Source organism: Haemaphysalis longicornis, unplaced genomic scaffold (assembly GCF_048455015.1).
Source record: "Haemaphysalis longicornis isolate Haplotype H1 unplaced genomic scaffold, Haemaphysalis longicornis Haplotype H1 scaffold_8, whole genome shotgun sequence".
In the NCBI taxonomy this organism is placed as follows: Eukaryota; Metazoa; Arthropoda; class Arachnida; order Ixodida; family Ixodidae; genus Haemaphysalis; species Haemaphysalis longicornis.
The window spans coordinates 119,083,582-119,107,365 of NW_027526445.1; the positions used below are offsets into that span (position 1 = coordinate 119,083,582).

Below are 23,784 nucleotides of genomic sequence, written 5' to 3' on the forward strand. Positions count from 1 at the left end.
AGCCAGGCCACTACACTATATAAAAACATAACAGCACCCGGCGCCCGCTTTCGATCCGAGGACGTTGCGGCTGCAGCGCGACGCTCTACCGACTAAGCCACGGAAGCCACGCTGATTTCAGAGTTAGGAACGCTCCTTATATCTTTAGCGCAATAAAACTACGTCGTCAGCGGCGTTGCGTTGGCGACTCAGCGGCGTTATAGCGGCTTGATAACTGCATGGTGTACACGTGATGCACAAACCCGATGGAAGAGAAGGCGGCGAGGCGGTGGGCTGCGGGTGCCGAGCGCAAGCGCCGCAAGCGGGCCGACAACCGTGCATTCGCACTTTCACATTCTCCCCCTCGGGGAAATGCGGGGGACTTTTTTCTCTGAACATTGCAATAAAATTTGTATCTGATTTATCGGGTTAAGGCAGTCTTTTCAGTGAGCCAGTTTTTGTGTTTCTGTCATGTCCCCTTTAAAAAGTAGATTTATTGGAGCAGCAAGTCACTCCACATGACTGTCCCAGCACACCAGAGAAACCAAAAGAGCAACTGCAGTGAACCGGGTGTCGCAGACCCGTAAGTCAGTGTTTGCCAGCACATCAAATGAATCAGACACACTCTTTTCAAACTATGTTGCAGGTATTTTATTCTACACGGAGCCTCGACCAAATCTGACAAACACACGTAGCAGCCACCAGCAAGGACTCGTTTAGTCTCCACAGTAGTAGTGTGCACCCAAACAAAAAAATGATTAGGCTTATTTTTGATTATTACACTGGGGACCAAGACTCCCGCTCGCGCGTGCGAGCTGCATGATTGCAGGCTGAAGGTCGACAGAAACGAGGGAAGAACGAGCAAACAAACAACTGCCAATCGCGAGAGCGATACAAGTGTCTCTTCTCTTTTTAGCGCAACACCGCCTGAGCAGCAATAGTATCCCTACCGAAAGATTCCACTTGTCATTCCCACCGGCGAAATCATTCTGCTTCCCAAACAAGCAGTCGTTCCACCCACAACGAAGCGTGGGAAGGCTAGCCCAAGGCATGACCCACAGATAGCCTGCGAACGATCACAACCAAGTCACTACAGGCCCAATAAATAAGGCAAGGCTCGGGTGAGCAGCTTTTGAAGCTGCCTTGCCTCGCTGTCTAGACTAGCACTCCTTGGGGGGTGGGCGGTGTGGGGAGATATCGAGTGCAAAGGAGAAAAGAAAGAAAGAAAGGTGCAGGCAGCAGACAATCAGGCCTGGTGCTCGCATACAGCACAGATGACACTGCAATTTCATTGCAATGCAGTACCCAGCCAATCATCGCTAAAAACCATCCCGGATAGCTTTTTCACCATGCTAAGGGAGGCCGCTCTCAGCACAGGACATGTTCGAACGAGAAGTTTGATTTTAACATTTTGGAATGATTCGGGGTGAGGGCAAGGCAGGGTTGTAGCCAGAAATTGTTTTTGGAGGGGGTTGTGGGTTATGGGAAGGGAGAAGTTTTGCCCAGGGGCAAAGCTACATCTTAAAAGAGTACTTACACCAAACTCAAGGGCCTAAAAATGATATAATTAGCTTTCGCCATTTCTAGTCCACACCACTGTAACCATTCTGGACATGCTGGGCGAGTGCTATAGCACTTTCCAACAATTTCCACGCCTAGCAGTGGCCAGAAATATCAATTTTAATCGTCCCAGCCACAAGCTACCTTAGATTGACAGAATGAGCGAAATTTCTATCTCTAGAACAACAAGTTTTTGAAGCATTCTGGCTGGTTCTGGGTGACATTGTATAACTCTTTCCAGAGCCAAGTGCTGCTGTCGTCAGTGGTCTTGTTTCACTGTGCCGTCCGACTGTCAATGGGCACCGTCAAAACTCGTGTGAAAAGTTTTTGATTGCCGTTGCTGCCGGCTGTTTTGCGCCCCCCCCCCCCCCTTTGGGTACAGTACACTGGCCTAATTGCTCCAAGATGTCAATCTGTGACCCTTGACACTAAAACTGGAATTGTTTTAAATGAATGAAGTTTACACAGGCTGCCACATGACTCTGGTCTGATTTTCGTAAGTACTGGATGAAAAGGTATTGTTTACAACATAGAAACCGACATCGAAAATTTTGTGTCAGTGTTTTTATTGTTTAAGTTTTCAGAGGAGGCTAGCTAATGGGCTTCGAGGAATCTATTCGAAAAACAACCGCCGTACAGAAAGAAAATTAAATGACAAAAAAGGAAGGCCTAACTAATCCGGGATTTGTGAACACAGTGCAAACTCCCTCCTCCTCACCGACACAACCTTTTCCCCGACATTACACTGCATGATGGCATCCCTAAAGCTTGGCAGAAACAAAGCTCTGGTTGCCAAAACTTCCCACTCTGTGCAACCAAACATGCAGCCAAAGGGTCTGCATTAACACAGAGGGGAAAAAAAGGGCGGCAAATTCAAACAACCTATAAAGCTTTTGCACACGTTCAGGTTGGACAAAAAGCTTCGTGCTGACACCCCACACGAGGGTGTCGCATCGCGAAAAGTGAATGCACGGTGCACGTCATGGAATGTTTTTTTTTTCTCTTCTGTGAGGAATGGAGCAGTGCACAGCGAATCCGCATCGATGCGAACCCCATTCCAAGGCAGGCAGTTTCGCTTCAGTCAAAAAGACAACGAAATACACAGAAAGGTCCCTCACATAACACGATAGTCATCAGCCAACGGTATTGCTTCGGTGTGCGCACCACTGCCAAAGTAGTGCAGTCCTTCCACGGTCTGCATCATGCTTTGCGTAACAACCCCACAGCCAACAACTTTGCGACCGACGCTCCACGCCACAACTTTGGCAGGGCAGCTGAAAATTTCATTTTCCTTCCGAGGAACTTGATGTTCAAAATAAACGGGCGGGGTTGTTTCTGTCATTCATATAGTATTACCTGCTTCTGACTCTGCCTTCAAAGAAGCGCGACGCACGTTCCTTCCACCAAAGAGAAAACTACGGAATTACGCTGCTTACAGTTTCACAATCACGAACAAGAAAAAGAAACGCAAGGTAAATTCGAATGAACGGGACATTTGTGTCGGCCACAAAGAGAAACGTAAACAAGTCACTACTCTTTATATCACACCGGTGTGCCTTGGAAACAACGTGCTAAGTGCAACGAAAACAACGAAATTCCAAAAAAAGGAAGGGCGCAGACGCCTGTCGTGTTGTCCTCATCGCAACATGTCTAACACCCCTTTCTCGTCCCCTCTATATAGTATAGTACATTTCAAAAGCATGGTGGATGTAAAGATAAAACTGCATGCGAAACCTACCTATGTGCCATGTACACGGACGTGTATATATCTAACTATACGCTACACGCAGATAATATACCTCTGTAATATACAACCAAACAAAACAGTTTTAACAAAGAAAAAATACCTAGAAATCTTTGGAACAAAACGGAGCTACACAAAACGGAAAATGCATCATAGTACGATCGGCTCACTTGGAACAGGAACTCACCGTCAGCAAAAGAACAGTTAAGAGAATAAGAGAAGCGTTCCGACATATCTCGATCACAATGAGATACTCGACTGGAATCTAAAATCTCCCGCAAGAAATAGGGTAAGAGGGAACGGAATCAAACTTTAAAATGAGGCAAAAAGGCTCAGTCAATCGCTTGATGCGAGCTTTGAAACCACAATACTCGGCTCGCATAAGCACCACAAAAAACTGTCGCTCCTTTCGAGGCAATCCTTCAAGCACGTTATTACATGGTGAAACCTGAAATGTAATACACATATGAACAGTAAAAGTTCCTGCCCCGCGACAACGACCTCACGCGCGCGGCAGGAAATAAAAACTTTGCGGGAGGTGTCCAAAAAGTGGCCTGTCTCAGCCGTAAATGACTTGCGTCCCCAGATTACATAAATGGACGATAACGCGAAGGGTTCCACGGTTTCCCAAGGCTTTTTGGAAGAGATTACAACCGCCTCAGGTGGCAAGAGAAAGAAAACGAACGGATACGGGAACCAGAGAAGAACGTTCGAACGCCAGAGTCAATACACAGTTATGAGGCAAATGCAAAAGAAACATGTACAGGGAATGACGTAATCTGGCAAATCCAACCGAACGCGTACTACCCCCCTCCCCCATTCCGCCAACAACATTGCACCCGAACGGAGTAACATCCACAATTACACGACGATGCGAGCCGCGTTCGTACATCCACGCTTGGACGCATCGCTGAGTGGACCTCCTCACAAGGCGCTTTAGGCGCCCGCATTTAAAATCCCCTCCCCTTAAAAAAAAGAAAATTACAGTGAGCAAATAAAAAACACCGCAACGCAGGTTTGCATCCAACGGGAAAAATAAAAGCGACGCCACGGAGCGACTGTCCTTGGAGGCAGGATGGGGGTAGCCAGACGCAGGCAGGGGGGACGAGCGGGTCACGCACGCAGGTCCTTGCCGGCAATCCTTGCCTGGCCGGCTTTTTCTTCTTCCCTCGGACACACTCGTCTCATTTGTGGGAGCGCGCTTGGCTGGACCTGCTGGAACGGACCGTTTCGGAGACGCCGCTGCTTCGCCTGGCGACGTTTTCCGTCGACCCCAAGGACGTTCGGCCGCCGCCCAAGCTGCTTGTGCTTCGGGACATTATGTTGTCCCGTCCCGTGCCTGGTGAAAAGCGGGCAAAACGACGACAATAAATACTGCGTCCATGGCACCCTACAAACATTTTGCCTTCCAGAGTCACAGCATTTAAATAAAATAGCCTTAATGATTAACGGAGACAGGATGCTGCTGTATTACACGAGCATTTTTTAAAAAAATTTTCTGAGCAAACCGCTTTTTTTTGGGGGGGGGCCAAACTTTACTCAAACATCGCATTCGAGGTCAATTTCATTACCCATTAAGAATGATTGTGACCTTAACCCAATTATTTAGAAATCGAATAAAACCAATTTTTGCCTGCGGGCGAGCCGGCGGCCATCAAAAGCGATAAGCTCGAAATAGTGGCGCCACATGGGATATTCAGAACGAAACGCATGATGCGGTTTCTGGGAGGAGGGATTATTTTATTACAGTCTATATCCACTCTAAAGTGACTCCCTGTGATCATCCTAAACTAGTAGCACAAAGAAGTTCCGGTGATGGAGCCGCATTCGGCTGTGCCCTCTGGCAAACTCGCAACGTGCATTTTGTTCTCAATAGCCCAGGTGGCGCCACCGTTCTGAGGTGGTCATTTTTCCAAGATGGTTCTTCAGCTCCTCCACAGGCAAAAATCATGTTTATTCGACTTACCGTATAATGTCGAATATACGTCGAGCCGGAATATAGGTTGACCCCCTTACCTTGTAGCCAAAAAATGCTAAAAATTATTCCGGTACACAACATCGTTTTATTGAGGCTATTACTCATTTCGTCTCAGCTTACTCATTATGCTTGTCTGAAATATTGTCGGACTGCTCCTTGCTTGCTGTCGCCCACACAGCAAGTCGTACTCAGTGCACTCCAGGGAATTGCTTTTGGAGCATTCCTTAAAGGGACCCTGCAACACTTGTCATCGACTACTAGTACTGTATTTTGGGATAAAGTCTATTGTCCCAGAAATCTCCTCCCGCAAGAATTATGAAAATCCGTTCACAATTAACGAAACTACGCGCGATGAGAAATCGCGCATAATCGTTCCCTCTCAACTCGAGCGCGGACAAGGCGACGAAAGCTGCGCGCTCTCTCCCGGAGAGGGAGGCGGCTCGCGGCGTTCTCTTCGGCGGCCTTCGATATATCACATGCCGGGTAGTTTTCTCCTTTTCTCCGCAACGCAGAGGGGCCTATTTCCGGTCTGGTGCCACAAAAAAGCAGGCATGAGTGCCTGCTCGCAAGTGCGCGCTCGGGCTGGTAGGGCGTTTTTGAAGCAATAAACGTTTGTAGTCGAGTGGTCCCGTTGAAAGGGAAGTATTGAGCTCATCACTCAAACTCCGCGCGCACTCAAAACACAAAATAAACGGCAAAACTGTGCCTACAGGTTCAGGCATAGAAGAGGTTCGTACACAGCGATGACGACGACGCAAATGGGAGAATCTAGCCGCGAAGTTGACCAGTGACAGCCGATCGGGCAGCTATGGCCTATGTGACGTCCCTTAGGCCATGCATAATGAGGACAACTGAAGAGAGAGCGGTTTGTTTTTCCGCGTCTTTCACATCGATTTGCGCGCTCACCGCTCCACGTGCACGTGTAATATTTGGCTCAGGTATTCCTGGCAGTGTAATCTAAACGTCGCGCAGGTTTACTTGTACTGCTCAAAGAGTGTTGCAGGGTCCCTTTAAACACTCACAAGACCATGTCGATTGATTGATTGTAGGGTTTAACACGCCGACGCAAAACAGGCGATGAGGCGCGCCATAGTGCAGCGCTCCGGATTAATTTTGCCATCTTTGACGTGCGCCGAAATCTCATACACACAGGCGTTTTTGCTTTTCGTTTCCATGAGAAAAGCGGCTGCCGCGACCGGTAATCGAACCCGCGACCTCGTGCTCAGCAGCGCAACGCCTTAGCCACTGAGCCACCGCGGCGAGTTCACAAGACCATGTCATCGTGAAGTGAGCGCAAAGCATGGCTCACTCGTGTGGAGACCGTAGCGTTAGCCAGGCTGTGCAGGTGGCCAGCAAACATCTTGAGGTATTCACTAGTAGAGACGTCGCATGATGACGCTCGCGGACAGAAGTCGCCACTTTGCACAGCACCACTTTGCACAGAACCATTTTAGGTGACATAAGGAGGCATCACAAGCCGAGACAAGTCCACAAAAAATCCGCATCAGAATAGCGCACACACTCAGGACGAGACTTTCTTTTTGTATGTACTTGTTTGTCTTTTTTTATTTGAAAAACAATGTGACGGTAAAAATACACGTTTACTGATAGTTTCCAGAAACAGTAGTTTTTTGGTTTGCAGTAAAACTTCGTTAGAAGAGACACTTGGTTATAAGAGACACTTGAATGAAAGCGGCTTGGTTGGTTTTCCTACGTCCGCCATGTTAGCAACACCGCATACAAGAGACCTTGGTTACAAGAGACACGTTTTTTGGTTCCCTTGAGTGTCTCTTGTAACGAGGCATTACTGTATTACTAAACTTTGTCTAGTGACACGCCACTGCTGTCAAGGCTACTCATTTGGCTGCAGAATGAGCTCCCCGACCTTATTTAGCCGCTAAATCCCATTCACCTCGAATGTCATTCAGTACACTCGCGTAGTGCTGAATTGATGACATTTAGAGCGAATGACATTTGCTCTAAATATCATTAGATTTGCTGTGCGACAGGAGTACAAGTTGCTTTCGTTTCTTCGTCACTTGACGTAATTTACTCCGGCAGACATACTGGCTGCCATTCACATAACAACTTCACCGCAATCAAAGTTCCCCTCCACGTGAAACCGTTCTGTGCACGTGCCACCGTGCACCCGTCACGGGGGGTGCCGGGTTAGCACTGTGGTTAGCTCACCTGGCTGCTTCTCTGGCGACTCGGATTCAAACCCCACACGAACCCGATTTATCTTCTCTTCGCAGCGGTGACCGTTTCGGTACCGTTTGCGTTGACGATTACGATGACTACAGCCACTTTTGGCATTTGACGAGACGCCTAAGGCTTTCGGCCGAACACTCACCCTTGGAAGGAGGGGTGGCAGCCGAAGAAGTCCGCCCTTGCCGGACCATGCGGCCCCTCTTGTCGAGCACCAGCTTGTCCGGCCTCACAAACACTCCGTACTTGGGCTTGCACTCAAAGTACCGCACACTGCCCACAGAGCCATCGTTGCGCCCTGCACGAAGAAAAGACAGTTTTTTGCACTCTTTGCACGAGTTCGGCTAGAACTTAAAAATGACAACGGAAGTTCCCTCTGCGCCTTATCACTTCAGCCGGCTCTTAATCCACTTAGAGCAACGAGTGCGTCACTGTGAGTATTCTGAACATGACACAAGTTGTTTCCGTGACCTTTCGAACTTAATCTACTTATAAATTACTTCAGCAACAACAAAGTAGGTGCGAAGAAGTAGGCGATATCACGCATTTGGAGCAACCTCCTTTCAAAATGCACGCACACATTGACACCACAGGACTGTCACTTCGGCAGTGATACACCAAGCGAGATAACGCTGTTCTTAACTTGTACCCGGGTAAGAGTTTCAGCTCGAAGGAAGGGTGAGAATATTGTAGGGCAATCCAAGTGCAACTGTACTCAGCACAAGTGATGGGACAATGCAATTGCCCACACGAACTACAGCGGAACCCCAGTAATACGGCTTTCAAGGGACCGCGTGCAGAAGGGTCATATGAACGGGGTACGACTAAATGCCACCCTCGTAGGTGGTCTCACAACAGGTGGGCTAAGAACTTACTTAAATTACTATACTTTGTGCGTTCTCTTGTAATTTGTGAACTCCTCAATGAAATCACCAGTTTCTACACAAACACTTCTACAGTTGAACACGGATATATCGAACACGGCTATATCGAATTATTGTCTATATCGAACAGCGCAAATATCCCCTTGAAAATCCCATGCAAAAGTACCGTATTTACACGATTGTAGGTCGACCCTTTTTTTCAAATATGACAATCCAATGTTGGGGGGTCGACTTAGAATCGAAATGGAACCGTTTACCGCTAGTAACGGCAAGAGAAACGAGAAATCGGGGATGGTACGAGGTGGGGACAGCTTTGCACCCTCTTTCCCATGGTTATGGTCTAAAGCGTGAACCGCGTGGGGCGTTTTGTGCTCGCGAAAATGCGCCGCGCTGATGCCACCCGCGCGCGCTACGCGATCGGCGGCGGCAACATGGCGGCGTCACCAGCCGCGAAGAGGTGCGCGTAGCTTCAGCGACCGCTTCTAACCGCTCTTTAAGATATCACTGAAGGCACAAACAAAGGCGTTTGAGCAGGAAAGGAGAAATGTGGTCGAAAACGACACTAGCATCATCCGCCCCGCCACCGTGGTAAGCCTAAACATCTCCGGCGGCGCCAGCCAGCTGTCCCGACTCCCGAGCGCTTTCAAACTGCCGGCATGAAGAGGCCGCCTCCCCAATGGGAGGCGCGCTCTTCGTCAGGCTTCTCCCACTGCCGCGCTCGTCACGCGTAATACCGAGGTAAAACTGGTAAAACCAGTATTTGCTGCCGCGCGCGCGCGGAATCGTTGACGCGGGCGTCGCCGCGCACGAATCGCGTGCAAAAACGCGTCAAGAAGCGTTTTATTCGTCTCTAATAAACAAAATGAGTATTAGCAAATCCCTTGATTCAATGCGCGGCGCTAACGCAGCCCAAATCATATCAGATTGTTCAGTACACTTCCGAACGCGATGGTGGGAGGTGCTCAAAAGAAATCGCGAGCGGCCGCTTCCGTCAGCCGCCATGTTTGTTTTGGTATCGCGCGGCAGTGGCGGCAGTGGCCGCTGCCGGTTGCTTCGATGGTTGTCATCTCGCAGCGAATGTTTTTTCCCGCTCAACCCACGGCGCATGGTTATTCCGGGTGCCTATACAAAAGCTTTTCTTTTTTAACAAATACCGCGCATACCGCTAGCGCACCGCTCTTGTGGAGAGCCGCCGTGTGGGTCGACGGAAAAGCTTCTCTTTGTGATACGATTTTCTAGGCGGCGCTGGTTTTTTTTTTTTTTTTTTTTTTTGAGAGGTGCCATTTTTTGGGGGTCGACCTACATTCGAGTCGACTTACAATCGTGTAAATACGGTATAGGGCTGTTGTGCGCGTGTATCGAACTCCTCATCACGGGCAAATTCGATATATCGAATACCGCGCCGAAGGTGCCCCTGAAAGTTTGCTTCCTCTGATTGGGTGGAGCTGATGAAAATGTTGACTCATCGCAGGAGCTGCCTGGCTTGGTGAGACAGAGACGGCGTCTGCGGCATTATGTCGCTTCGATGGCCTTCACCAGCTGTTTTCACGCTAGCACGAGGGGCTGGTCCATGATAGCTAGAACGCGGATAGTGGTTGGGGCGAAAGGACATAAAGGAGCAAAAGAAATTGACCGGAGGCACTCTTTTTCTGTGATTGAGCTGTTTGGTGGCTCATGCAGGGGGACCGATGCGGCGTTGTGTGTTTGTTTTGTTCAAGGCATTCATTTCGGAGCAACGAAGGCGGGAATTCGTCGGGTGCAGGCTGCTGAAAAGATGTTGGTTGAAAAGGCATTCGGAATTCCTCGCAGTTGTTTTGAGGGCGATGCACGCATCGACGATGACGTGAAGGCGAATGCAGCACAACCCGCCCCGGCTATTCCGGAGCGTGTCGGGCGCAAATCGACTTCGTTGCACGCCTCCAGGTGGGGGAGGTGTTCGGTTCGGATACTGAAGATAACGGCACTCAGTGCCTGACAACGTTCCCAACCGCCTACTGCAGCCGAGGTTACGTCAGCGTTATTCGCCTCTGTTGGGGCACAGTGTACAGCGTTGATTTTCTCATTTGTGCGTGTTTGTAATCTTGAAGACAATTTGGCGAACTTTACGACGCAGGAGAAAAAAACAAGCGAAGCTCAAAGACATTTCAATGATAAATAAAGTGCGGTGGTCATCATGCTACGGTTCGGATATTCCGTGCTTTGAGGGTCGAAACGGTAAAATACCGTTTTCCACGACTTTAGAAAACTCTCAGTGATGTGCGGAGTGGTCAGATAATCTTCAGATAGGCGTATTTTATATATCGAATTATCGATATATCGAATTATTTCACGATCCCCTTGGAGTTCGATATATCCGTGTTCGACTGTATTTTGTGACCCCCTCCCCCCTGGGTGGTATCTGTTAGCTCATCAGCCCCATGCCTCGTGCGTGTGAGATTAAGCTGGGAAGACGTGTAAAGGCCTGAATACATGGAGCGAATATGCGACGAAAAGTCGACGAACAACGCCCGGCGGTGTCCGCCCGACGCGCGGCGGCGGAAAAAACGTCGTCTGCCACCGATCTGCCGAGGACAGAAAAGTTCGCCCGGCGTCGACGGCACCGGAAGCGGCAAACAAACAGCGTACCAAAACTAGCCAATCAGGAGCTCTCGCCGCTCGCCCCCATTTCCGCTTACTCCGCTTGTCTGCGTCGTCTGCTGGGCGTGATGTTCACCGTTCACACCGGTCGCGTGCTTGGTACACTGTCGTCGTCGAAAGCAGCCCGGATAGAATTCAATGACCGTAACCATTCAGCGGAGGTAGTGACGAAAGCTTCCCGCCTAGCTGGAGCAAACGATGAAGTGCAGCAGACGATTTTTGCCTAGTGTAGCTAGACCACATTCAGATCGCCGCTTTCTTTCAACTGCGGCGGCATATGCATATCGGCAACACAACAGCAAGATTAGAAACTATTTTTAAACAATAATTTTACGCTTTTTTTGAGTGTTCCATAATTTTACAAAATGTTGTAGTGGTATCGAGAGTTTTTGCTTGTGATGCGCTTCATTTCGCTGCATTTGCCTCATCTAGCCACACTGACAGCGACCCAGTGGCGAGGCAGCGGCGGACGCCGTGTCTTCGCCCCGTGAAGCGCAGCCCAACGAACACTCGGCGCTGCGCCGCGGCTGATTTACCGCCGGGCGAACTTCGTCGTGAAAGTTCGCTCCATGTATTCAGGCCTTAACGCGACCAAGAAATTCGACAGGCGAAAAGGGGAGAGAGTGGCCAAGGTTGCGGGTAAGTTACACAGGGGAGGGCAAGTGAGTGAGGAAGGTGGGAGTTCAGTGATTGCCTTGGGATATCCGTACAGTCAAATCTCGCTACAACGAAATTGACGGGACATGCGAAAAATTTAGTTGAAGCGAAAATTCGTTGAGGCGAAATCTGCCCCAACACAGCATGGAAGGGGAAGAAAAATAGCCCTGTATGTTTCCGCATCATTGGCAGAATAATGCAATGTTTAGAAAAAGGAGTGACGCGCAATAACGTCATGTTTATTCGGATACCAATGGTTATCTGTTTTTTCACTGCACGCAAAGAACGCGTTACGGAGGGGGGTCAAGAAATGCAGGCGAAAAACGTTTTGCTGTACAACAAGGCGTGTCCACCGAGCTGATTACTTGCAGATAGCTGCTAGGCCATTGGAAGCCCCCCTCTCGCTTGGGTCAGGAGCAGTGCCGTTATCCTCTGAGATGGCACGGCAGCTACTGACCTTGGTAGGCAAGACACGCGCGCTTGCATTTAACACGACCACGCGCTCGCGTCTAAGACAGGATGACTCGGCTTCAAGACCAAACACGCAAACATGATTTTTGCTCTTGGCTATGAGGAATGGTAGAAGGAAAACGGCAAGGACAGCTGCTCACAACGCATACATGATGGCGCTGCACCAGCGGCGGGGCACATTTGCACAATTTCAACTGGACAACTGGACACGGATTGGCTGTAGCTCCGGCTTGGCCAATTAGGCCTGCGCCTCATCTAAAGACGGCCATTCACATCGTTATCACCAGCAAACAATGGCGTCCGCCTATGAGTTTCGAGGACTTAGTTGCTCGACTTCTATGGCTAACTGATGGAATTGGAAATATTTCGTTGAAGCGAAAATTTCGTTGACGCGGAGTTCGTTGTAGCGGGGTTCGACTGCATCTTCTTTGTCGGATCGATGGGAGCTACAAATGGGTGGTCCACCGGCCACCTGGACTTGGACTTCTCACAATTGCCGTGTTTGCATTCTGCTGCCTTTTGGGGCCGTCGACGTCGAACGCTCTCGCCTGCCAGTGCCCGCTTGCTTGCTCGAGTCTCTTTAGCAATTGGTCAGGCCCGCCCACTGTTTACCTTTGCGCACCAAGCAGTGCCAAACGGGGGTTATGAGATAAACGTTGGGACGAGGCAGTGAAGCATCGTCAAAGGTGGGAAAGACGCCGGCTTATCCCTGCCAGGGTGCGTCGTTTGAAGTGAACCGCGTGCATTAGAGCATTGTATAATCAGGGTTTTTAATGCATTGTTTTTATGAAGAGTTTGCCAGGACCGTGGTTATCCATAATAGAAGCAGGTTGTCGTAAAACCGGTGGAAATATTATCGTGATTCTACTGTATAAGGGACATGACCAAGAAACAAAGTCTCAAGAAGCAAAAAAACAAGGAGAGAAAGTACCTGTGGGCGTATCCAACTCGACGCCCACCCAGAGCCCCGGTGAGAACTGCGTTGGGCCCAGGAAGGAGACCACACCCGTCTTATTGTACGGACTGATCATGACGGACTCTCCCAGCACCAGCCACGCAGGGGCTGTCCAGTCAGCTGCCGAGGACACGTCTGCATTGGAACATCAAAACACGTAAAAATATGTACTTGAAACGAGTCTCCACAGCTCAGCAAATAGAGACGGCACAGGCTGTCTAACAACACGCCAATTTGTGGCCTGTTACCTTGCTGCAAGAAATGTGTGCTTGCATGCTGGAACAGCCCCTCATGACATGCTCTTGAACTTGTTGCTGTCGAGCCAGAAAACAGGTCCACTCCCAAAATGTGAGGAAAACAATAAGAACACAAAATCACTTTATTGAGGCTAGAACTCGTTTCATCTCCATCCAATCACCCGCCGCGGTGCTCAGTAGCTAAGGCGTTACGCTGCTGAGCATGAGGACACGGGTTCAATTCCCGGCCATGGTGGCCGCTTTTCTGATGGAGGTGAAAAGCAAAAACGCCCATGTGCACGAGATTTCGGCACACGTTAAAGATCCCCAGGTGGTCAAAATTACCGTATTTACTGGCGTAATGAACCCTCCCCCCACTTTTCTTGTTGAGAATTTACTTCTTTGTCACTTTGAATAAAAAATTCAGCGGGAATATGTTTTTATTTCAAAATGGTTGCTGATGCCGTAGGCAATCGCAGTAATTTGATATTGCGCTACAGTACGTGCAGAAATGCCAAACACACATTCCAACAAATAGAAATCTCAACAGTAGCCGGAGACGTGAGCGCGAATGTCGTGGCTTGCAATTTAAAAATTCCATGTTTGCACAGCGGCACCTGCTGAACGCAAAACAAACCTTCTTGCACCATAAAAACGTTGCGGTGTGTGAACAAAGCACGAAACGTACTCCGCACTCCTTCCCTGATCTTTGCTGTTAGTACGCTGGTTCCACCGGCATGCGAATAAAGCATTACACGTACTCCACACTCTGCTCTTGCTGTTACAGCTGTTACGCGACTTCGCCTTTACACTCCGTGGCTTTGTTGCTCAGCTATGTTCCAACCTTTTCTTGTGCTCGTTGTGCGCGCTGTTTTAAACTACGGTGGTGGAGCATGCGTTGCGCATGGAAATGGTGCGGCTGTGTGGCACTTCAGTGTTGACCCAGTGCGTGTAGGCTATGGGCGAAAACAAGAAGTTTTCGGGCGGTGAACAGGGGCCGCCGTGCGTTTCGTGGGCCCAAAGAAGCGAAGTTTGCTGGTGTCGGAAAAGAAATTTTGGAGTGCCTTGACAATGCGGAAGACAGTGCACTGTCGGCGGACAACAAATGTGCAGCCACAAGCGACTTCAGCGAGGAGGGAAGCTCCATGGCGAAGGGGGACGATGGCGAGTTGCAAATAAAATATAAATTTCATTACATAATTACCTACGTGTTTTTACGAAAATGGTAAGGCTCTGAAAGTGCTTCTCTAAGAAACTTTATTGTATAAAATTTCATCCTTTAAAAATCTGTTTTTTTCCCGCATAATAAACCCTCCCCCCAAATTCATGCCGAATTTTCTGGAAAAAGGTGCGTTCATTACGCGAGTAAATAAGGTAATCTGGAGCCCTATACTATGGCGCACCTCATCGCCTGCATTGCGTTGGCGCATTAAACCGTACAATCAATCAATCAATCAACAATCAATCAATCAATCAATCGATCAATCAATCAATCATCAGATCACTTGTCAGTGCTACCTGAACTTTCATATGACTATGAGTGCTTCTGGCTGGTCGTTCCCCCAGAATGTCGTTCTCAGTCCCTTCCAAAAAATTGCTTATGCAGCGCATCTGTAGTCCACCATGCAGATGCAGTTCATTTGGGAGCATCAGTTCGATAGAAGTTGATTGTGGTGCAAATGTTACGTCATATGTATACACCATTTACGAACTGTTGTGATAATTTATGTATTTAAAATAATAAATAAATTATTAAAATGTATTTGTGGGGCGCTGAAAAAGTTAAACGTATTTTGTGACAGCTGGTTTGGCCTGCCAGAATAGCAGACAATGGCAGATGATAATGTTCACCTAAGCCTGCAGCTGCAAAAGTAAACCGAAAACGGAATAAAATGCATTTTATTTTACTGCCACGGATTGTTTTTATTCCCACTCTATGTAAAAGAAGTAAAAGAAGGACTTTTGCGTTGATTTTTGCTGCAATTTGTGTTTTCACACTCACGAAAACGTTACAAGCCAAGCCAATCCTGAAGCAAAGTGAAAAACTATACTCTTGCCATCATTCCCACCGTGACAGGTATGGCCTCCACCAATTTGCATTGACATTGGCACCAGCTTCCCCTCTGGCACATAAAGGAAACATTATGGGTGGGAAGTCTTCCTTCGGTATAGTCTTTCTTTTAAAAATTATGAAACGAGGGGGCTTTCCGCCACATCCCAGTAAAATGTGAATGTTCACTCCCCGTCGAAAAGAGCTTCACGTCATTCACCCTGCGCTCACACACATTCAGAGACCGGCCGGGGACATTTAACATGCGCCTGAAATTTCGCACATACGGGCGCTTCAACTTTCACCACTTTCACGAAGACTGCCACAAGAACAGCCGCAAAATAATGAACCGATGAGTTCCCACCCGGCATCTCCCGCAAACATGTACCATATTTTCCGGTGTATAATTCGCAGTTTTTTTCTGAAATTTTCGTTGGTGCGTCTCATCTACCGGTGCGACTTATGTAAGGAATTAATTTGGTGCGCGGTGGCTGCATGTGGTCCACGCTCGAAAAGGTGCCTGTGCATTGCGTGATGTCAGCGCACGTTAAGAGACGGGGCTCTATGGTCTAAATGAATTAATTATCTGTTAGCAAGTCGGAGGAAGAAGGCTTCGATGGTTTTGCCTAAATGCCATCTGTAAGTACATGCCATCTATGTGTATCAATAAACCATATTTGAGAAGTTAGTATGTCTAGGCTTTAGATGGTACAGTCGAACCCCGCCACAACGAACGGCGCTACAACGAAATTTTCGCCACAACGAAGGTTTTTCGGTTCCCCGTCAGCTTCCCATAGAAAGTAACACAAAACAGCTCCTTAATAACGAATGCGCTTTATTAGATATTTCCGCTTCAAAGAACTTTTCGAGAACGAAACTGGCACTTCACTGAAATGGGCATTGCCGAGCAGTCAAATTAGACGGCCCTTCCAAAGCTGCGACGATTGGATTCACGCTTCAACGAGGTTTTCGAAACCGAAACTGGAACCGCACTGAAGTTGAGTGGCCGCCATATTAGAAGACAAATCTAAAGTGCGAATTTGAGCCACTGCAATCCATAGCCACCCGTGGTCATCACGCGGCCGCGACAGCGATCTTCGATTTTCTCTGTGTTGTGTTGGTTGAAATGGCTACAAAAACGAAGAAGCGCAAATTTCTCTCTCTCGAGGAGAAGGCAAAGATTATTGCCGAGGCAGAAGGCGGTAGGAAGAAAGCGAACATTGCCCACGATTTCGGCATTTCACCGAGCTCGCTGTCGACGGTGCTGAAAAACAAAGACTCCATCCACAAGGCTCTTGCTTCTGGTACGTGTTCACAGCACAAGAAAGTGACGCTGCCCAAACATGACGAGCTTGACAAGGCCGTCTACACGTGGTTTGTGGACGCACGAGCAAGAAACATTCCACTGAGCGGAGCGACTGTGCAGCAGAAGGCCCTTCAGTACGCGTGCTTGCTTGGCCTCGACGATTTCAAGGCCAGCACGGGGTGGCTTAGCCGCTTCAAAACCCGACACGGCATTGTTGGCAAGGTGCTGTCTGGCGAGTCGGCGGCCGCTGATGAGGAAGCTGCATCGGAGTGGATTTCCGATAATGCCGCGAGCTTGCTTGAGCAGTACAGTCCGTCGGACATTTATAACGCTGACGAGACTGGCTTGTTTTACGAGATGCTACCGGCAACGACGCTTGATTTTAGAGGACAGCGTTGCCACGGTGGGAAGCACAGCAAGAAGAGAGTTACGGTGCTGCTGTGTGCCAACATGGACGGTTCAGATAAGCGCCCACCCCTGGTAATCGGCAAAAGTGCTAAGCCGCGGTGTTTTAAAGGCAATCGAGGACTACCGGTAAAGTATGTAGCGAACAAAAAGGCCTGGATTACACGCTCAATTTTCACAGAGTGGGTTGTCGCCTTCGACTGCGACATGAAGAGGCAAGGCCGCAAAGTTTGTTTACTGTTAGACAACTGCTCAGCCCATCGAATCGACGACGTTGTTCTGACGAACACAGAGGTGAAGTACTTTCCTCCGAACTGTACATCTCTAATACAGCCGTTGGACCAAGGGGTGATTGTGAGCCTGAAACGAGCGTACCGCAGCCGGTTAATGCAGCGCCTTCTGCTGAACATTGAAACTGGCCGAGAGACAAAGATCGACCTGTACATGGCGCTTCAAATGATGGCTGCTGCGTGGAGCACTTTGAAGCGCGAAACAATATTCAACTGCTTCAAACACTGCGGTTTTGGGAACAACCAAGCGGCGACCAGCTCAACCGAAGCCGAAGATGAGCCCGCGTCAGAGCAGGCTGAAGACGCACTAATCGCTTCACAGTGGATGGACCTTGAGGACAAGGGATTTGTGGCTGCCGATCTTCAGCTGGACGACTTCGTTAACGTCGACGCCAACGTAGAGGTGTATGAAGAGTTGACCGATGCTGAGATAGTCGAGAGCGTGCAAAAGCGTGGTGATGTTTCGTCGTCCGGGGAAGATGATCCCCAAGACACGCCGACTCCAGCGACTGCTTCCAAAGTAATGGACGCTTTTGATATTATCAGAAAAGTTATAGGAGCACACGACGATGACATTGCGATGGCTCTTCTAACTGACTGTGAGGCTCGCGTAATGCCATTGCTTGCTGTGAAGCGAAAGCAAGCCAGGCTCACCGACTTCTGGAAATAAAGTTCCGGTAAGCGTAAGCTTGCCAAACTTGCTGATTTTCATGCATATACAGTTAAATTTTGATAATTTAAACCGCTTCACTGCGGCGGTGCATGTGCCGTAAAATGCGTGTTTCGCGATCGCCCGGGCACGAGCGTTGAGTTAGCGGTTGGCCGCAATGTAAGAAAATGGTGTAAGAGCGACGCTAAATGCATTCTCTGGTGAAGTTAGACAGTTTATTGACCGCCTTAGGTATGTCAACCTTTGGTTTCCCCCCTCCCGCCATCGCGGAAATTTCACGGACGATTGTTTCGCCCGCGGCTTGGCCGTTTGGCGTACGTATAATGGTAATTTTGCATTAACGAAGTTCCGCCACAACGAAATTTTTCGCGTGTCCCGTGAATTTCGTTGTAGCGGGACTCGACTGTATATGCACGTCTAGCATTGCTTATGGGGGATACATTCAGAGGCAGCGGCCGCCGCAACCATGTACTTTCGCTGAACTTTTTAATGAACTGATCCTTTACGGGTTTACATGATTAACAAGTGCGTTTTGTACACACTTATACACTGGTGCGACTTATATACGTTTTGTTTTCGGAAAAACTGCCATTTTGAGGATGGTGAAACGTATACAAAGGTGCGTCTTTCGACCGGAAAATACGGTAATTACAGCATGTGCGAAAAAGTTTGCGAGCCGAACAAGGTCACTCACCGAGTGCCTCGTCGCTGGCGGTGCTGGCTGAGAGGTTCTCGTCGGAGGACGACGATGCCTGACTCGTACCGTCGACCGCGGGAGAGTCCGACCGCGGCAGGCTGAGCTCAGGCACCGAGCAGGACATGTCTATGCTGGGGACGCTGGCTGCCGGGTAGGACTGCCTGTGCTCCACTGGCTGGCTCGATGAAGAGGTCTGGGCTCTGCGCTGCACAAGCTGCGTCTGGGATGACGAGAAGGTAAGACAGTAACATGGCTGCTACCTCAGCACCCCTCGTTTGCGCGTTTCAAACTGACATAATTGCATAACTGCGTACTCCTCAGGCAGGAAACCTAACGGACCAAAAGTAAAAAAATTGTTTACAATGCTAAATTTGAGTGCAGCTGTCCCAACACTGTTGCTTTCAACTGTGCTGAACACAGCACAGTTCATGCGTAAAATATTTATAATGTAAATTTCGGTGCGGCTGTTCTAATTCCATCACTTTTCTTTGTGATAAGTTGGACATACTCAATGGGCAGATTGTTGACAACCATGTGGCATCAACCATGCTACGCACAGCACAGTTCATGCATAAAATATTTATAATGCAAAGTTCGGTGCAGCTGTTGTAACGCCATTGCTTTTTTTTATGGCAAGTTTGACATGCTCAACGGGCAGATTGTTGACAACCTATAAACTATAAACCTATAAGCTATAAAAATATGCTTTATAATGCGAATTTCGGTGCAGCCGTTCCAACCCAGTCACTTTTCTTCACAGTGGGTTAGACAAGCTCAGTGGGCAGATTGTAGACAACAAGGTAGCATCAACTGTTCAGCACTCAGCTGGTAAAATGAACTATAAAAAATTATTTATAATGCAAATTTGGAGTGCAGTTGTCCCAACACAGCCCTTTTTCTTCATGGTCAGTAAGACATGCTCAATTGGAAGATTGCAGACAACAATGTGGCATCAACTGTGCTGCACACAGCTTGTGAAATGAACTATAAAATTTTTTATAAAGCAAAGTTTCAGTGCAGGTGTCCCAACACCTTTGCTTTTCTTTATGGTGAGGTAGACATGCTCAATGGGCAGATTGTTGACAACAATGTGGCATCAACTTTGCTGCATGCAGTTTGTGAAATAAGTATAAAAACCTTTTTATGATGCAAATTCTGAGTGCAGCTACTGAGATATGTCTCATTTCGATAACGCTAATATACGGCTTCAAATCAACTCGAAACCAAACGCAAGCACAACGAAAACTGGAACAGACAAAGGAAGCAGCTCTTGAAATGCTCTATTTAACAGACAACCTGTTCAAACGCCCCATTTAACTGTAATAAGGCTGACTGAGACAGAACAAGTGGGATGCATGTCAGCCTTGCTTCTTTATAACAAAAAAACTTAACACTACGAAATTCTCCACTTTGAACCTGATGAAATCACATTTCTCCCGTAAACCTTGGCATTTCTCAAGTTAAAAATGAAACCAATTTAATTAACAACTCAATGTTAACTGAACATGCACCAGTCCAGTAGAACTGTAGGGAACCAAACCCCTAGAAAGCCTCCTTCTCTCACCAGTCCAATGGCGTTGTTCTCCTGCGACGGACTCTGCGTTTCAGGGACGGCTGCGGTTGGTGGCAGGTTCTCCTTTTCTTGAACTTTCGGTGCCGACGACTTTCCTTCTTCCTCGACGAGCGTGCTGTTTGTGCTTTCTGTCAGGCTGCTCCTCTCCTCCGCCTCTTCGATGTTCCCTAGACTCTGCTGGTGGTCTAGCTCCGGCCTGCCACTCTTGTCTGCGGCGACTTCTACTTTTTCTTGCACTTTGTCCCCACTTCTGCATTGTAAAAGTTACGTGAAGCTCGTTTAAAATGCGGCAACATTTTAGTCTGCCCCTCACTTCATTTCATCTCAATACGATACCGTGTGTTGGCACAAGACTATGCAAGCTATGTCCGTGCGTTCAGTCATGTGGGCTGAAAATAATCGCATTCGCGTTTCCAAAAAAAAATATGCTTTACTGAAGAATGCGTAGTGCGCACATACTGCAGAAATGTGAAGTTCCGCTGGGAGGAGGCAACGTCCACGAATGAAATTAAAGGAAGGTTCTATATTTCCTTCTAACACAAACGCGTGAAAAGGCTGTTGTTAGCAGAGTAGGTTGGATTAGCAGTGTGGGTTGGATTTGCCTTTTAATGCAAATCCCTCTAACACGAAAGCCTTTTAACAAGCCCTCTAATTCCACGCCCCTTCAGTTCGAAATTAAAAAACGTTTCAGAACTGACATCTATGAAAGGCAGACAGTTCGAGTAGAAATGGAATGGATGAAAACTGATAAATCCCATTTCCAAATAAACAAAGCACACATCAACCTCATCGGTCTTTTTTATCCAGTTGATCTGCAAGCGTATACTACTTCATCTCTGCAAATCGCCTTTTTTCTCTGTACCAATTGGTTGCTCTTTTCCAAAAGGCTAAGAGTCCAATTGGGCCAATTGGTTTTCTTCTCTAAACCAAGTGGTTGCTGTTCCCCAATTGGTGGTGCCTGCACACACCAATCTCACCCAATTGGTTTGCCTTTTAAGGGTAATTGGATTTTTTTTTTCAATTCGCAATTCAGGCTAATTTTATTTACCCCATTTCGGAATGCAGTTTTCCATTTACATTTGCACCCATGGGCAAGTTCAATTGCTTCCTTTTTTTTTTTTTTTTTTTTGACTGGGTGAAACCAACAGCAGGTTGAGGGAAAGCCTTTAAACCTAAAGCCATGTCACAATAACTGGCATGAAGGCACGACGGTCAGCGGCCGTGTGTGTCGGAATGCCCCAAACTCCGTATGTCGTACATTCCAAATTGGTTCTTTCTTCTATTAAATCTTGTTTCATTCTGTTCCAAATTGCTTCCCAGTTTCTCCAAATGCCTCCAAGCACACTTTGCAGCACCAGTGAAATGTGCAAGGCCGGCGGCTACCTGGCATTGGCGTGGCTGTCGGCCGGTGGCACAGGTTTCGGGTCAAGCAGGTCCGGCGTGCCAGGGTCCTCGATGCCTCCGACACTCCGCAGCGAGCCCGAGTCCTCGCTGGAGAGCGGAGTCGAGGACAGGGCTTGGGAACCATAGCCGCTTGAGACCATGCTCGGAGGGGTGGCCATCTTGCCCTGCGTTTGTGTCGGAACAACTTTTGGTGCTCATACCCGAAAGGGACGAAGCTTGCGCAAATGTGGAAAAGACCAAGTGCATACGATGCGGAGGAAATATGGGGAATTCGGAGATATTCGTGAGTTACCCCTTATATAATTATCACTGGAAGGGAACAGTGCATAAAAAAGTGAAGACCACCTTCAACACCTGATAGTGTAGCAGATAATATAAAAGACTACAAAACTTACAGCCTCAAACTGTAAAAAAAAAACAAGAATGCGGTTTATTACCGTATAAACCGGTAAATAGGCACAGTTTTTTTCCCAAAAAATACGAACAAAAGTCACCCCTCGTCTTATATAGCGGTCATTGGCATAATGTAAATTGTTGTCTGACAACAAGGTACAAGCGTTTGTGCGTTTGCATTTCGAGCGTAGTCCATTGCCATTGCTCTTTGTGTGGCACTGCTCTCTCGCTCTATCAGGCCTTTATTGGCTTTTCATATTTCTCTAGTTTTTCGTCTTTCACTCATCTTGTGTGTGATTGCGCGCGTGCTTTTCTGTGCATGTCTGCTCTGAGATGAGTGGCGAAAGTCGACACCAGTTCACCGCTGCGTTTAAGCTGAGGGCGATTGAGTTTGCCGAGCAGAATGGGAATATGGCAGCGCAACGGCAGTGTGGCGTTCAGGAGAAACATGTACGGTACTGGCGGAGCCAGAAAGTGAAGCTGTGTGAAAGCGAAGCGAAGCGTGAAACCCCCGGGACAGATCGTTCCGTGGACGTCAAGCGGTGCACCCCGAGTTGGCGAACAAGCTGGCGCACTTCGTTCGGGAACTTCGCTCACAATCGCTGCCTGTTACGGCGGAGGCCATCCGCGCCACAGTGGACGAACTCGCTCGCGAAAACAGTCTCTCTAGGAAGGAGTTAAAGGGTTCGAGGTCGTGGGACCCCCGTTTCATGAAGCGGGAGGGATTTGCTCTTCGTCCGTGGATGTCAATCTGCCAGAAACTGCCGGACGCTATGAAGAGAAGCTGATCAACTTTCAGCAATATGTGATTCGTCTGCGGAAAAAAAAAAAAACCATTTCTCCGACTTTGTACTGATTCCGGAAGAAATGACCTCCACCCTTCAGCCATCGGACGTTGGCCTGAACACGCCATTTAAGGACCAGCTCCGCCGGATAGCCGGCGACAACGAAAAGACACCTACGGGCCTGCTTCAAAGACCATCCCTCACGACTGTGTCAAGCTGAGTGTCCTCCTCTTGGCAGTCGCTGCCCAACAACATGGTTGCACGAGCGTTTAGGAAGTGCTCCATCAGCAACACGCTCGACGGCACTAAAGATGACGCTCTGTGGGATGCTGACAGTGAGAAGCAGTCATCCTTGGATGACTCTGACAGGTCATCCTTGGATGACTCTGACAGCTCGGACAAGTGACTTCGGCAGGCACAGTGAGTGGCAGTGACAGATGGGCGGCGAAAATAAATATAGACATAGCGTGTGCGCTTCGCTGCCAAATTATTTTTTTTTGTCAACTTTTCCCACCTCAAGGTAGGGGGTCGACATATATTCCGGTTTATACGGTAGTTTTGTTTGCTTCACAATAAAAACCTGATTAAAAAGGTGGTTTGGTGTAAAGTAAACCAAAGTTGAAGTGCATTCACATCTGTTGCATCAAAATCAAAAAGCATTCTATTAAATACGTTAAAAGAGTTGAACAATGACAGACGTAGTAGTGTGGTGCACATAGGGGGGCCAAAGCTGGCTTTGATATTTACTTCAGAGCATTAAGGTCTTTGTTGTTTTAGCTACCCACACTGAATTGTAACCGACGAATACCTGGGGTAACAGCATTGCAACTAGTGGCTTATTTTGCTACAAGACAGCTGATAAAACTGACACTAAAAAGCCTGCCCATTACTGTACCTGATAC

General features: G+C 48.2%; 1 protein-coding gene across 2 annotated transcripts in view; it reads right to left on the minus strand.

The window, feature by feature from the left end:
• Positions 1–615: 615 nt before the first annotated feature.
• Positions 616–23,784, minus strand: part of Khc-73 (Kinesin heavy chain 73) — a 137,194-nt gene continuing 114,025 nt past the window's right edge. For both annotated transcript variants that reach the window (XM_077681745.1, XM_077681746.1), the window contains 6 exons: positions 21,684–21,868; positions 20,292–20,550; positions 18,725–18,947; positions 13,050–13,208; positions 7,615–7,767; positions 616–4,622 (listed from right to left, as the gene is read on the minus strand). In XM_077681745.1, coding sequence (XP_077537871.1) covers positions 4,468–4,622; positions 7,615–7,767; positions 13,050–13,208; positions 18,725–18,947; positions 20,292–20,550; positions 21,684–21,868 — 1,134 coding nt within the window. In that variant the 3' untranslated portion in view covers positions 616–4,467. The remainder of the gene's footprint in view (positions 4,623–7,614; positions 7,768–13,049; positions 13,209–18,724; positions 18,948–20,291; positions 20,551–21,683; positions 21,869–23,784) is intronic.